Source organism: Staurois parvus, unplaced genomic scaffold (assembly GCF_062004578.1).
Source record: "Staurois parvus isolate SC_StPar_1 unplaced genomic scaffold, SC_StPar_1.0 ptg000058l, whole genome shotgun sequence".
NCBI classification, from domain to species: domain Eukaryota; kingdom Metazoa; phylum Chordata; class Amphibia; order Anura; family Ranidae; genus Staurois; species Staurois parvus.
This window is the reverse complement of record NW_028317854.1, coordinates 6,502,345-6,518,786: the sequence shown is the minus strand read 5'-3', so window position 1 is coordinate 6,518,786 and position 16,442 is coordinate 6,502,345. Positions and strand designations below refer to the sequence as shown.

At 41.5% G+C, this 16,442-nt stretch overlaps 1 protein-coding gene across 2 annotated transcripts in view; it reads right to left on the bottom strand.

Annotated features, from left to right (window-relative positions):
- Window positions 1–16,442, bottom strand: part of LOC149469876 (S-adenosyl-L-methionine-dependent tRNA 4-demethylwyosine synthase TYW1-like) — a 257,623-nt gene that overhangs the window by 219,269 nt on the left and 21,912 nt on the right. For both annotated transcript variants that reach the window (XM_089668480.1, XM_089668481.1), the window contains exons 5-6: window positions 3,854–4,048; window positions 2,233–2,523 (exon numbers count right to left, since the gene is read on the bottom strand). In XM_089668480.1, the coding sequence (XP_089524606.1) occupies window positions 2,233–2,523; window positions 3,854–4,048 (486 nt within the window). The remainder of the gene's footprint in view (window positions 1–2,232; window positions 2,524–3,853; window positions 4,049–16,442) is intronic.

Here is a 16,442-nt window from a genome sequence, read left to right as displayed (position 1 = left end):
CTGGACTGAAGTCCAAAGTTTCCTCAGCTGGTCCATCGGGAGGAAAACCTTGGCCTGCCAAGTCGAGTCGAGAATCAGGCCCAGATAATCCAGCCTCCTGGTCAGGTTCAGGGCAGACTTCGTGAGGTTTAAGACCAATCTAAATCCATGCAGGGAGGGAATCATGATCTCCAGGTTGTTCATGAGTGTAGAATGAGTCTCTGTTTACAGAAGCAATTCATCCATGGTAGCCAATCCCCAGTTGTCTCAGTAATGCAAAGACTGGGACTGACGCCTTGGTGATTCCCAGAGCACAGAGGCCAAATTGAAAAGGGCACCACAAATTGATAATGTGCATCCCCGACTGCAAAGCACAAGAAATGCAGATGTCCCTGGCAAATGGGATCATGCAGGTATGCGTTTTTGAGGTCTATAAAATCCAGAAAATCCCACTGAAAGAATTCAATCTTGAACTTCAGCACCTGCTCTAATTAATTCAGGGCCTTGAAGTCCAGGCAATCCCCATCCTCATTTGGGACCGTGAACAGTTAAAACCCCTAGAACTGATTCAGTTCGGGGACCGGGAAAAAAAAAAAATCGCTCCTTGGAGAAGCAGGTCCTGCTCCACCCTGTACAAGGCCTGAAGGCATGATGAAGGCGGGAGACAAAGATTGGAGGGAAGCAATTTTTCTGATGGATAACAATGAAATGCTTATTCGTAGTGCAGATCCACTTGCCAGGAATGAGGGAGGTCCCCATGCTCGATAACCAACAAAGACAACCCCCCAGCCCCGGATGCCGAGAAGGACTTGTCTGCAGGCTTGGTGGTCTTCTGAGGCTTTCAAGGGCTTGGAGCCCTTGTCAGAGGAGCCAGGATAACCTCTTATGTGCAGTGAAGGAAGGTCCAAACTTTCAAGGTGGTTACTTCCTCTTGTTGGCCTGTGAAAGGAAGGTACTCTTGTTACCCATAAGGTCCTTGATGATATTGTCCAAGGTAGCACTGAAGAGACATTCACCCTGGAAGGGAAGGTCTGCCAAGGCCTTCTCAAACGTCTGGGCAGCAAACATTTAAGGCACCCAACGAAGCACCACCGCCAAAACAGATAGCTTGGAAAGTAGCGGGCCGCATCTAAGGATGCCTGAGATATCTACTTCAGGCCTTGGACCAACTGGTCCACCAATTCCACATACATCGGGGATATCTGACCTGTATTCAGACCTTGTCAGGCCGAAATGTCAATCCGGCAATGGCAAACATAGTACGGGTGACCGATTTCGCCTTGCGGGCCACGCAGGAAACTCCTCCACCGCTATAACTGTTGCTTCTTAAACCTAGAGATGGAAGGATTCAAAAAGGCCTCCTCAAAGGGGTAACGTACCACAAAGCGCTTTGGAACCTTAAAGCCGCTTGGAATGTTCCCAATCCATGTAGATACATTTATCAAAATATACGGAGTAAGGAAAGACATTAACAGGCTTAGTCGGTCTGAGAAGTTTTGTCTAGGAGGAGAAGATACCAGAGGCCGGAAAGGGAGGGGCGGGGGGGTTGGGGGAGTTAACCCAGCAGGACTGACCAGCACTAGGAGTATCCGAGCCCCACATTGCGTCTGGGGAGGGAGGGGGTGGGGTTTGATGGAGGCTGTTTGCCAGGGCCAACAATGCAGGCACTCGGTCATACGTGTCCCCACAAGACATTGTGGCTGCCCTGGTCCAGGATGGGGCTGTAACAGCCGACACCAATTGTGGTCTGTGGGCACTTGTTGGTTAGACTGGGGTGACCAGATTATCTAGCTCGTCACCCAGCTTGGCTGTTGACTGAAGATCTCCGCAGGAAACAAATTCCAGCAAAATGGAACCACAGGTCCCAGCAGGGAAACAGGTCCTTACTCTTTATACTAGGCAAAAATGCTGTGTGTATTCTAGAGAAAAGGAGGGAGCAGAGAGTGCCATCAGTGGACTGGAAAAAGAGGAGATAAAAAAGGGACTAGTCTCTCCTATCCAGATAGAACATCTTTTTTTATTTAAAAGACAAAAAAAAAAAAATATCACTTTAAAGTGCACCAGCCAACCAGAATTTCTCATTAACTTTTCTGACTTTTTCAAAAGATTCAAAGAGAACCCTAACTGATTTAACGGCTTGCTACACTTACAGCAAAACTAAAAAGGAAAAATTAAATTGCGAATGAGTGGGCAAACTATTCGTTACAGAAGAGACATGCAATGTTCTTTATGTGTGAATAGGTTTAAAATTACCTCAGAGTCTTCATGTTCCGAGTCCATGTGTTTGTTCTGGTCTACATCCACCGTAGCAGTACCATGCTCCCTCTTAGATTTACATTTGCTCTTTTTGCATTTACCACTGCAGGTTTTCTTTTCCCCCTTCAGCAGAGCCTGCAGCCTGTGGAGGAATTTCAGTTTCCAAGCACCAAAGTCTGCTTCCATACTTCCATGTTTACTCTTTACTACATTGCAGTCTCCCTCAGTGCGAGTCATTATGCGGGTAGCACTCAGCATCCACAGCCACTTATCAATATTTTTACCAACCTGTGAAACAAAAGCAAAATTAGTGATATGCCAAAACAGATCACATTCTTAATGTAGTTATAGGAAAGTAACCCTGGTGATCCTGGTCCTTTAAATTTACACAGTTTATCTGTACAGCCAGAAAAGTGACAGTTCCTGATTACACAAATTACCTTCACAGTTCAGCCAATTAGTTTCTTATATTGTATGTCTTATGCCACCACTCTGCCTCAGAAGAATGGCTGGCAAAAAGCAAAAATCTTTTGTTTGATATAGTGAGGATTTATGTAATTCAATTGTGTAATTAGCAGATTATGAGGAGTTTCTTCCCTGATGAGTAACAATATAGGAGATAAAAATGTTTTATCAGTTTGTTGTTGTCACCATTCCTACATGAGCATTCCTCAATTTTGCCTGAATTATATGGTTCCTAGAACAGCTTTTTACACTCCATATTGTTTGGACACAACACTAGTGAAGGACGGCGAGTTTGTCAGTTTGATTAACACAAACAATGGTTTACCTATTCAGCCTATGAGGAGGCTGTCACTTAACCGAATGAGAAATTTTAACAACTGTGCAGGAGATGAGAGAAATCAAAGTGGAATAACCAGTACTTATTTAAAAAAAATTGTGCAAAAATAAAGTTAGCCATTTGTTTTCCATGAGACCAGAGAGGGTTTTACATTTGCAGAGCATTCTTCTTTAATTCTGTCATTTTTCTGTTTTTGATGTCCTTGAAAATAAACCAAATGGGCAGAGTTCCAAAAAATAATTTAAGTTACTAAAAGGAAACCTGCTGTGTTGTGTGAAACGCTGCAAACAACCAAAGTCATGATTTTGGATCAATAATTTTTTTTAAAAAAAAAGATGATAAAACAGTTTATCCTTTTTTCTTAAAAAGGTTAAAATATAGCAACTCTGCATTATGCCATTATCCTGAACAATTCTGGGATCCATTTATAAAGGGGTAAATACGATTATTCAATAGGCAGATGTCTGCTCAGTTTATAAAATTCAACTGTCCTTCACATCTGACAGGACTTGCCAATCTGCATCTGCCAGTCAGCAAAAGGATTAAAACAATTATTTACAGTGCATAAACGTCCACTGGAAAAGAACTGGTGGAAATCCATTGCTTTAACATTCACCAATATTTGTGGGCACCACATTAGCCACTTTCCATTAACTGGCAATGCTCCCAGAAAATATCAATAAATCCAAAACAGCAAAATGCATGCAGATTACTTCAGGAGCTATTAGTATAAATACACCCCCACACTCTCTTTCAGTATAGCAAATAAGATGTTAAATTGGGTGAAACATTAACCATAAGAAAACAAGTAATTACTGTATTGTAGTGGCTGATGTATACAGAGTTCCCGAGTCCAAATACAGCATATCGCAAACCTTTCAGGAAGGTTTTTCCAAAACGGAAGTCGTTGGAAGCTTCTTCCAGCCATTTGCAGAACCACTTGGCACTGTCAGTGGGCTGCCCATCAGTATAAGTTGCAACCAGGAAAACACAGATACTCTGGCTTGTGGTCTACAAAAGAGTAAAAATAAAAACAAAATAAAAACATAAAAAACACACACACACACACAACAAAAACACACCATTATTGGTTACATGCAATAAAAAAAAAAAAAACCAAACTACTAATAAGACTGTAAACCCTAAAGTATCATAAAATCCAAAAGTTTTAAAAGTCAAAGTAATAAATTGTAAATAAACATTGAAATTAATATCCTGAGTTACAATTTCTAGAGGCTTCGTCACTGTAAAACAGTACTGAATGCAAGCTTCAGAAATGAGGTTACCTGAAAGTAAACTATGGATTAAAAATATAAAATGGGCTACTCACTTTAAATTCCTTTTCTTGGAGTCCATGGAGGGACACAGAAGTCTTTAACATCTGTTTTATTGCAACCTACAGGAGGACTGCACACTGGCAAAGGACAACCTGTCCTTCAAAACAGGAGGCCTGAATTTTGTAGCAGTATCCCCCAATGGACTTCAGGAAAAGGATTTTACGGTGACCACAAAACTCCTACTTTCTCTCTTCTACATTGAGGGTTACAGGAAGTCTTCACCACTGGAACATCCAAAACCAAATAAACTGAGAAGAGGGAAAAGGCAAACAATGGCCAACAGGCTCAACATAAAAAAGAACTTAAAACTCAAAGGCCATCCAAAAAAGGACCAATGGCCAAAGCTGGCACAGAATGAGGCCAAACCCTCCACCTCCAAGAAGGACTATGATTGATGCCCAAAGACCAGGAAGAATGGTCACATAGCCTGTGAGGAATATACCAACATGGGTGGGGGGGGGGAACCCACCATAGAGCATAACAGTCTAAACCTAACCAGAAGGGTATAAAAAAATGAAAAAAAAAAAAAACTGGGTCTGGACTGAGAAATCAAAAAATAATGTCTTGGTAGAAAGAAGACCTTAGCCTTTTAAAGGAGAAGGCCATCAAAGTCTCAACTATCCTCAATGATTAAGGAACAGGGGTGCCTGAATGCAGGTGGAAATTAGGGTTATCCTTTACTTAGAAAGTACTCCATCAGTAGGTAACCTTTTGAAGTTCGCCCTACCCTTTCCTTTTATCTATAGGACTTCCTGGCTCTCTGGGGATGCCAGCAGCAGCACAGAAGGATGTCTATGTGAGTGTGAGAGAGCTCCCCCTGAAGTCTGGGGAGGCTTTGGAGCAGAGGAGGCCTATGGCCTGGAGCTTGCAACACCATTTAACAACAGTGAGTATACTACAGCACCCTTTCTATAACCCATGTATGATAGTAGGGCAGTAACAAAACAAGTATTTAGTTAACAACAGGATTTTGGAAACTGAAGTTTGATCAAGTTAAGCACCGATCACCATTATGTTGACTGATGCATGCAACATCTCTGTAAATTACTGATCTGCAATATGTAAAGAAAAGTAATTCAGTTTAGAGTGGAGTCGTATTAACTCTAAAAAGCGTTTGTGAAAACCTGTCAGCTACGGAGCAGGTTTTGGTTAGAGGAACTCAGTCACCCTCCTGGTGGTGAGAAATACAGTCATGGCCGAAATTGTTGGCACCCTTGATATTTCTCCAGGAAATCATGTATTTCTCACGAAACGTATTGCATTAACACATGTTTTGCTATACACATGTTTATTCCCTTTGTGTGTATTGGGACAAAACAAAAAAAGGGAGGAAAGAAAGCAAATTCGACATAATGTCACACAAACCTCCAAAAATGGGCTGGACAAAAGTATTGGCACCCTTTCACAACTGCGGATAAATAAGAATGTTACAAGCATGTTATGCTCCTGTAAACTCACCTGGGGCAAGTAACAGGTGTGGGCAATATAGAAATCACACCTGAAAGCAGATAAAAAGGAGAGACGTTCACTTAACCTTTGCATTGTGTGTCTGTCTGTGCCACACTAAGCATGGACAACAGAAAGAGGAGACGAGAACTGTCTGAGGACCTGAGAACCAAAATTGTGGCAAAATATCAACAATCTCAAGGTTACAAGTCCATCTCCAGAGAACTAGATTTGCCTTTGTCCACAGTGCGCAACATTATCAAGAAGTTTGCAACCCATGGCACTGTAGCTAATCTCCCTGGTCGTGGACGGATGAGGAAAATTGATGAAAGATTGCAACGCAGAATAGTCCGGATGGTGGATAAGCAGCCCCAAACATGTTCCAAAGACATTCAAGCTGTCCTGCAGGCTCAGGGAGCATCAGTGTCAGCGCGAACTATCCGTCGACATTTAAATGAAATGAAACGCTATGGCAGGAGACCCAGGAGGACCCCACTGCTGACACAGAGACATAAAAAAGCAAGACTACAGTTTGCCAAAATGTACTTGAGTAAGCCAAAAGCCTTCTGGGAAAACGTCTTGTGGACAGATGAGACCAAGATAGAGCTTTTCGGTAAAGCACATCATTCTACTGTTTACCGAAAACGGAATGAGGCCTACAAAGAACAAAACACAGTACCTACGGTAAAATATGGTGGAGGTTCAATGATGTTTTGGGGTTGTTTTGCTGCCTCTGGCACTGGGTGCCTTGACTGTGTGCAAGGCATCATGAAATCTGAGGATTACCAAAGGATTTTGGGTCGCACTGTAGGGCCCAGTGTCAGAAAGCTGGGTTTGCGTCCAAGATCCTGGGTCTTCCAGCAGGACAATGACCCCAAACATACGTCAAAAAGCACTCAGAAATGGATGGCAAAGAAGCGCTGGAGAGTTCTGAAGTGGCCAGCAATGAGCCCAGATCTAAATCCCATTGAACACCTGTGGAGAGATCTTAAAATTGCTGTTGGGAAAAGGTGTCCTTCCAATAAGAGAGACCTGGAGCTGTTTGCAAAGGAAGAGTGGTCCAAAATTCCGGGTGAGAGGTGTCAGAAGCTTATTGATGGTTATAGGAAGCGACTGATTTCAGTTATGTTTTCCAAAGGGTGTGCAACCAAATATTAAGTTAAGGGTGCCAATACTTTTGTCCAGCCCATTTTTGGGGTTTTGTGTGACATTATGTCATATTTGCTTTTCTGCCTCTGTTTTATATTTGTTCCAATACATACAAAGGGAATAAACATGTGTATAGCAAAACATGTGTTAATGCAATACCTTTTTTGTGTGAAATACTTGATTTTCAGGAAAAATATCAAGGGTGCCAACAATTTCGGCCATGACTGTAACTCCCTCAGGTAACGTGTGTCAGGTGACTCAGCCTGTTGTGTAACATCAGCCCCGAGTGTTCAGTTGACTTTGGGAGCTCTGACCTGGACCACAAACAAAACATAGGCCTGTGTAGAGAGAAAGCTCTGCGCACAGTGGCCAGGAGGATGACAGACTGTGGCCTATGGCCTGCTTCTGTGCACGTGGTTAAGCTTGGTGAAGGAACCAATAAAATGCCTGAAGCTCTGTTACAGATACTGCTCATTTACATGTGATAATCACATCTATGGTAAAGTGCAGTCTGCGTACATGTCTAACTAAAATGACTGTCAGGGCAGAACTTCACCTGCTCAAGATAATATACTACAGAATATGACTTGGGTTAGAAGAGCCTTCAAAAGAGCGCAACAGAGGTTCCTGAACCCACATAGAGAATCAATGTTTGATCAAATGGAATCAGCATGGCCTAATAAGGTAAAGTACATGGGAAGTTCCCTTACAAGGTAGGAAGGTTGCCTCTCTCACCAAAAGACAGCCAGATTGACTGGAAACCTGAGCGCTGAAGACCATGCTTAGCCCCTTCCAGGTTCTGCGGGAATCACAACAATTTCAGGATGCGCCCAGATGCCTGACCAGCAGTAACTGTTACACAGACATACTTTGACTACTAGAAGGCAGGATCAACCCAGGTATCTGGACAGGCAGCTAGTTCAGCCTCTCAGCACGCTGCTGAGAGCCTGAGCCAGACTCTCTCATCTCCTCTACATTCCAGTGCTCCAGTGAGTGCTGGAGAGGCAGAATACAGAGCGGTTGCAGACAGTCACTGTTCTGTGGACAGTTGCAGCATCAGATCAATGCTGCAGCCATCTAGGTGATTAAAAGATGTTAAAAGAAAAGTGCAAGTTAAAAAAAGTCATATTAGTACCCAATAGGAATGGTGAGGATAATGATGAAGATTTCAGTAGTCTGGAGAAGCGATATGGGGACATACTGGGTAACCCACTAGGGGTTTGCAAGTGTAAATACAGTTAGAACCCCAACTCCTGCAATAAACATTGAATTATCACTTGAACCACAATTCAAATTGATTTACTACAGCAAGAACCACAAGGTTTTAGAGGCTACTGCAGACATACAGTTTAAACCTGCAGCATTCACCCCCCCCCCCCCAAAAAAAAAACAGTTTTATTTATTTTATCCTCTAAAATCATCATCCAATTGTGTCATGTATAGGAGTAACTGATCAATTATAAATTTACTGCTTTGGGCTTACTTTTGTTCATAAAGTTTCGACATCCAAAAACTCAGGTTAGGATGGGAGTGATCTTTGATGGATTTAACATGTTATACTAGAATCCTTCTATAGGTATAATGAAATACATGGATTGTCAACAATATGTAAGCCCAATTAGCCACCACTGCCAATGAGAAGCGTTTTTAAAAATGTTTTCTTCTTTTACACATTTCTAATACAAACTCGACTAAACACTTTCATAGGCAGATGCCATTACTGCTCCCAATATTCATTACAGTTTTCCACATGCAACCTAAAAACTTCAACAGTGACAGTCACTTGTTATAAAACAGACAGCAGGGCAAAGACACAATAGCTGACTTGCTTTTAATTTCTAGGTTATCCAGCTTATGACATTTTAGCATGTCAGCAGATTGAAAGGGCACTGAACTTTATGTTCCATCTCATCAAAAATGCAGTGTGAAGTGTCAAAGTATTGTACATTAAATGCTGAATGCGTGTCAACTAGTTCCTAAAAAAGGGAGTATATTATATAACTATGCCTCATAGTTGCAAATACACAATTATACAAAAAGTCCAAGTACTTATAAAAAGGACACGTTTAATGCAGAATCTGTACTTGTAAAATTGGAGAACTTCAAATGTGTAACGGTTACCTGCATACAGTATTTTCTTATTTCTATAATAAAATTTATAAGAAAAAAAAATCTTCTATGCACCTCTTTTTTTTGTCTGTGAAAAACCATGTTCCTAAATGCACTGCAGTAAATAACAGCAATTTCCCCCACCACCCATGCCCATTGTGTTCAGCTTTTTAATTATCGGCTAAATATTCTAGTTAGAGCTCTACCTGTAGGCTCCGGTCCTGAAGAGAAAATCAGGAACCACTCTATGCGGTTCTTAATCTTCTGATCACTAGGATTAGCCTGAGATCTGAGAAGCAGGGGTGTGGAAGCTTTCTATGGTATATGATACACTTAAAGTATAACTAAAGACAATACTTTTTTTTGTTTTGGACAGAGAGGAGATCGATTAGAACACTTATTGGGATTTTATTGCAGTCTGTGCCCCCATTTGGGAGATTCACCCTCTCCATTTGTCCTGTTTATCATGATCACCAAAAGGGATAGTAAAGAAAACCCCAAATTTTGGGTCGTGCCCAGAAAAGTAAGATATGGGAAATGTTCCAATGGGGACACTAGTTCTGGTGACCTGGGGGGTCCCCAAGGAATTCCCTTAATTTGCAGAGATTATCTAACTTCCTGTTTTGGCTATGGGACAGGAAGTAAAGGCAAATCTCTTGAATGGGATTACAGATGGCAAAAAAATAAAAAAAATAAAACTGACAGGAGTTATTACCCTTCCTTACTCTAGCCAAAATGAAAAGAAAAAAAGTTTTGCCTATAGTTCAACTTTAAGCAATGTGGAAGCAGGGATTGCCTTCTGTTGAACAGAGAGGGCTACACAGAATAAAATCAGTCCAGGTAACCGTGTGTTGAACCAGACGAATTTCCATACTTGTGTATGCAGCTTTACAGTAAAATGGCAGTTTTATTAGGACAAAAAACGACAAGTACTTGCAGTGTATAAAGCACCTTTAGTATATGGAAATGTGTGAAAATAATACAGCACATCAAGTAATCAAGTATATAGTTTCATAGTTAGGATGGAAAAAAGGGGAGTTCATCTAGTTCAACCAGGAAAAAGAAAGAAAGAAAAAAAAAAAAACTTCCATTTACACAATCCTATACCCACAGCTGATCTATAGGAAGGCAGAATAAAACCCGATCACGCATGGTCCAATTTCCTACAGCAGGGGAACAAAATACCTTCTTGATCCCCCAGCAGGTTATCAGATATTCTCTGGATCAGCAATCTCTGGTATTACCTATAAATGTTAATATCCAGTTAGAGCTGGATGCATTTCTAAATGCACAAAATAATTTATTTTTTTAAAAAACAAACAATCTACTGAGCAGGCTAAAACAGCTCTTACTGTGAAGAAGCCTTTCCATATGTGGAGGTTAAATCTCTTTTGGATTGCTGACCCTTTACCTCTTTAAATCTCTTTTGCTCCAGATGTAAAAAGAATGCCATCCTGTCCTCTGTAATGGCCTGAAAATTATCATTAGGTTCACTAAGTGAACCACTTACGTATTTACACAGGGTAAGCATATCTACCCTTAAAGGGGTTGTAAATCTCAGACATGAAATATGAACAAAGCATTACCCTACTTTCCTCAGTTAAGAGCACCAAGTGTCATTTATGTCTGCTGCTTTGTTCCTCTGCTACCAGCATGAATCTGTTTTGACAAGTTTTCTTGACACCAAGAGAAAAATGGCGACAGAGGAGGGAACTCCAACAGATTGACAGCTTCAGGTCTGTTCCTGTGTGAAAGGGGGGGGGAATGTGTCTTTTCCCTCTAATCAGCTCTCCTCACTGATGTAACATCAGCTCTCCATCCCCTGCATTTCAGGGCTAAGAGATCCTGTGTAAATTCTGTACTTTGAATGGATGTAGGAGAAAGACTGCCATACTACAGCTCTATCCACATAGAATTATCTGATTGCTCTGCTCTTGCACACTCTGCCCAATGAATGATCTATGCAAGATGAAATTAAGGTAGGGAAAAAAAATAAATAAAAATCGATGCATGTGTATTTAGTGGGAACAGTGATCACTGATTGCATTAAAAAACGTGCATCTGAGAGGTGGATGGCAGTGATCTCCTGGAGTAGGAGGGTAGATGACGCAGAGCGTGTGCTAATAAGGTCAGCTGGTGAATTCCTTCCTTTATCACACCGTAAGGTCTGTCAAGGCAGTAATGGAGATGTGTTTTATACAACAAGCACTGACACGGAGGTAAGGGGCGTGTAGGATAAATAGAAAGATTTTTTCTCTCTGTAAAATTAGTACATTAATGCTATATTGGTACATAGGGGAGTTGGAAATTAAAAAAAGAAAAAAAAAAAAAAGTGAACATATCCATAAAGCTGATGATCTACCAGAACACCAAGATCCTTCTCTATGGCTGACTCCTCAGGGCTCCCATATGCATGTGATGTCATCATGGCCCCGGCTATTCAAACAGCCAGAGCCCAGAAGGAAGACCAGCTGAAGATGGAAGCACCAGGGGACCCGTGACAGCTCTGCACTGGAGAGCTCCGTTTGCAGGTAAATCTGTCATAATGTGCTAGCATGCGCTGCTAGTACATTAGGACTTAAAAATGCACAGACAAAAACTTTTGTATAAACATGCACACCAAACTTGGTTAATATTGTAAAAAATAGTTCAGCACAAAGACAGTTTTGACAACGTTTAATGTAGATCTCATTGAAAAACGTAACGATATGCACTTGAGCGATACCCCAATTTATTCCATCATTTCCCAGCTGTGTTCTAATGGAGAGGTTTACCTTTACGTCATGAGAAGAAAGAAGAATTTACAGACAAGTCAAAATTCCTCTCATTTGAATCATGTAGTACAAGAGACAGGCATTCATAGACCCTTGGAAGTCAGCGAACAATGAATGAGAAGGGTGGTCAACAAATAGGCAAACAGAACTATGCCAACAGGCCCAACAACAAGAGTCAACAGATTCAAACTTCAGAATGCAGCTACAGGAACCCTGCAGCTGAAATCTGCATCCACAGAAGACTGTACGTTAACCTGGTAAAATTTTGAAGGGGTACGAATAGGAGGACCGCATGACAGCCTAACCAAGCTGGGCAACAGAGGCCTGGTGCTGGAATGCGAAGGAGGTGGTTTGTCCTTTAAAGTCTAAGTTCTAGTGATCAGTTGTGTTATCCATCGAGCAATGGTGGGCTGGGAAGCAGGATGTCCCTTGAAAGGTCCTGAGAATGGGACAACCAGGAAGTCCACCCTTCGAATAGAAGCGGTTTTGAGGTCAGACTATGTCCACGCATTCAAGAGCAATTTCCTTTGGGAGATGGGAGTAGGGCACAAGGAATGAATGACTGCAGCTTAACCACCTCCCGTCCGGCCGTTGTATATAAAACGGCTGGACGGTGGCAGTGCAGGGTCAGGTGGCCGTTTATACACGGACTCCCCGCCCCCTGCTTGTGCACGCTCCCTCCGGACGCAGTGGAACACCGATCGTCGTACGGAACCTCTGAGCGAAGTTCCGATCATGTGATCACTGATTGGCCAATCAGTGATAACATGCAGAGTAGTAAGCAAGATGTCACTTCTGACATCATTGCTTACTACGTGTAAAATCTGTGAATGATCATAGAGGTCACATGGTACAAGGCTATTCACAACAGCCTTGTACCATGTGACAAGCTGTGACCAATCACAGCTCAAACAGTAAACAGTAAAGTAAAAAAATAAAATAAAAATGTAAAAAAAAATTTAAAATTATAATTTTTGGTTATAAACTAATTTGGGTTTTTTTTTTTCTCACTAAACAGATAACGGAATAAATTTTGGCCAAAATTTATGATGAAATATTATTTATTTGCAAAATTTTATAAGAAAAACACCTTTTTTTCAAAATTTTTCGACTTTCATTCACATAGCAAAAAAAATAAAAATCCCAGTGGTGAATACATACCATAAAAATAAAGCTTTATCTGTCTCAAAAAAATGCTAAAACATTCATATGGATACAGTGTTGCCTGGCCGTGCAATTGTCAAAGTGTGATAGCACTGAAAGCTGAAAATTGGCCTGGACAGGAAGGGGGTAAAAGTGTCGAGACTTGAAGTGGTTAATTGGATGGGGGAAGACTTGATACAGTGCCTTGAAAAAGTGTTCATACCCCTTCAAATTTTCCACAATTTGTCATGTTACAACCAAAAACGTACATGTATTTTATTGGGATTTTACACAGAGGCACAGAATTGTGAAGTGGAAGGAAAATAAATTGCTTTCAAAATTTGTCACAAATAAATATCAAAAATAAATAAAGAGTGTGGCGTGCATTTGTATTCAGCCCCCTTTACTCTGATACCCTTACCTAAAATCTAGCAGAACCAATTGCCTTCAGAAGTCACCTACAGTCAGGTCCATAAATATTGGGACATCGACACAATTCTAACATTTTTGGCTCTGTACACCACCACAATGGATTTGAAATGAAACGAACAAGATGTGCTTTAACTGCAGACTGTCAGCTTTAGTTTGAAGATATTTACATCCAAATCAGGTGAACGGTGTAGGAATTACAACAGTTTGCACATGTGCCTCCCACTTGTTAAGGGACCAAAAGTAATGGGACAATTGGCTTATCAGCTGTTCCATGGCCAGGTGTGTGTTATTTCCTCATTATCCCAATTACAATGAGCAGATAAAAGGTCCAGAGTTCATTTCAAGTGTGCTATTTGCATTTGGAATCTGTTTCTGTCAACTCTCAAGATGAGATCCAAAGAGCTGTTACTATCAGTGAAGCAAGCCATCATTAGGCTGAAAAAACAAAACAAACCCATCCGAGAGATAGCAAAAACATTAGGCGTGGCTAAAACAACTGTTTGGAACATTCTAAAAAAGAAGGAACGCACCAGTGAGCTCAGCAACACCAAAAGACCAGGAAGACCACGGAAAACAACTGTGGTGGATGACCGAAGAATTCTTTCCCTGGTGAAGAAAACACCCTTCACCACAGTTGGCCAGATCAAGAACACTCTCCAGGAGGTAGGTATATGTGTGTCAAAGTCAACAATCAAGGGAAGACTTCACCAGAGTGAATACAGAGGGTTCACCACAAGATGTAAACCATTGGTGAGCCTCAAAAACAGGAAGGCCAGATTAGAGTTTGCCAAACAACATCTAAAAAAGCCTTCACAGTTCTGGAACAACATCCTATGGACAGATGAGACCAAGATCAACTTGTACCAGAGTGATGGGAAGAGAAGAGTATGGAGAAGGAAAGGAACTGCTCATGATCCTAAGCATACCACCTCATCAGTGAAGCATGGTGGTGGTAGTGTCATGGCGTGGGCATGTATGGCTGCCAATGGAACTGGTTCTCTTGTATTTATTGATGATGTGACTGCTGACAAAAGCAGCAGGATGAATTCTGAAGTGTTTCGGGCAATATTATCTGCTCATATTCAGCCAAATGCTTCACAACTCATTGGACGCCGCTTCACAGTGCAGATGGACAATGACCCAAAGCATACTGCAAAAGCAACCAAAGAGTTTTTTAAGGGACAGAAGTGGAATGTTATGCAATGGCCAAATCAATCACCTGACCTGAATCCGATTGAGCATGCATTTCACTTGCTGAAGACAAAACTGAAGGGAAAATGCCCCAAGAACAAGCAGGATCTGAAGACAGTTGCAGTAGAGGCCTGGCAGAGCATCACCAGGGATGAAACCCAGCGTCTGGTGATGTCTATGCGTTCCAGACTTCAGGCTGTAATTGACTGCAAAGTATTTGTAACCAAGTATTAAAAAGTGAAAGTTTGATTTATGATTATTATTCTGTCCCATTACTTTTGGTCTCTTAACAAGTGGGAGGCACATATGCAAACTGTTGTAATTCCTACACCGTTCACCTGATTTGGATGTAATTACCCTCAAATTAAAGCTGACAGTCTGCAGTTAAAGCACATCTTGTTCGTTTCATTTCAAATCCATTGTGGTGGTGTATAGAGCCAAAAATGTTACAATTGTGTCGATGTCCCAATATTTATGGACCTGACTGTATGTGACAATCGCAGCGTCAGACCCCAGCCCTCCTCACCAAACTCGTGACCAAAGGACTAGCAAATCTAAAACTGTGCTGTCAGGTGCGTAACAATGCCACGCCCAGCTGCACTCTCCACAAATATTTTCCAGCTAATGGGCCACAATCTGTGTACCTGCAGCCTGGAAGCGATTGTTAATGGGTCAGGTTAATTACGCAATTAACCCTTCACACTGCCATCACCTTTTTGTACAGAGAAACTCGGCTATATTAGTAATACACTATGATGTTTGAATAATCGTTTGTATACACTGTCACCACAGACAGATGTATGCAGATGTTTAAAACACACAGTAGCGCTCTTCAGGGGCAGGGATTCTTAGTTTGCATTAAAGAGCTTTAGAAACAGTTCAACACTTTCAGAAAGTAAGATTTACTACTAAATGGTCAATAGGGTGCAATAAAAAAAAAATGATATATATATATATATATATATATATATATATATATATATATATATATACACACACATATACATACACAGATTGTGGTCCATTAGCTGGAAAATCTTTGTGCAGAATGCCGCTGGGCATGGCATTGTTACGCACGTGACAGCGCGGTTTTAGATTGGCTAGTCCTTCGGTCACGAGTTTGGTGAGAAGGGCTGGGGTCTGACGCCACGATCGTCACATATTGGTGGCAGCGGTGGGATTTATAACCCCCTGGCGCTCTACCGCTGAGCCCGATTGCCTGTGATCGCTGCATCATACAGACCACATGTCACTCAACAGAGAAGGAGGGGGAATTTGGAGGGAAGCTTATTTGGGAGTAGAAATGATACAAGATGGAGGCCTTTGCCAAAATGGAGGTTCACATCCATCTCTGTGTGCACGATTGCTACAACCTAGTTAGTAAATAGAGTCTACCTGTGTATAATTTAATCTCTGTATAAACACAGCTGTTCTGTGAAGCCCTCAGAGGTTAGAGAATATTAGTAAACAAACAGCAACATGAAAGTCAAGGAACACACCAGACAGGTCAGGGATAAAGTTGTGAATAAGTTTAAAGCAGGGTTAGGTTATAAAAACATATCCCAATCTTTGAACATCTCATAGAGCACTGTTTAATCCATTATCCAAAAATGGAAAGCGTATGGCACAGCTGAAAACTTACCAAGACATGGCCATCCACCTCAACTGGCAGGCCGGACAAGGAGAGCATTAAATCAGAGAAGCAGCCAAGAGGCCGATGGTAACTCTAGAGGAGCTGCAGAGATCCACAGTTCAGGTGGGAGAATCTGTCCACAGGACAACTGTTAGTCGTGCACTCTACAAATCTGGCCCTTATGGAAGGGT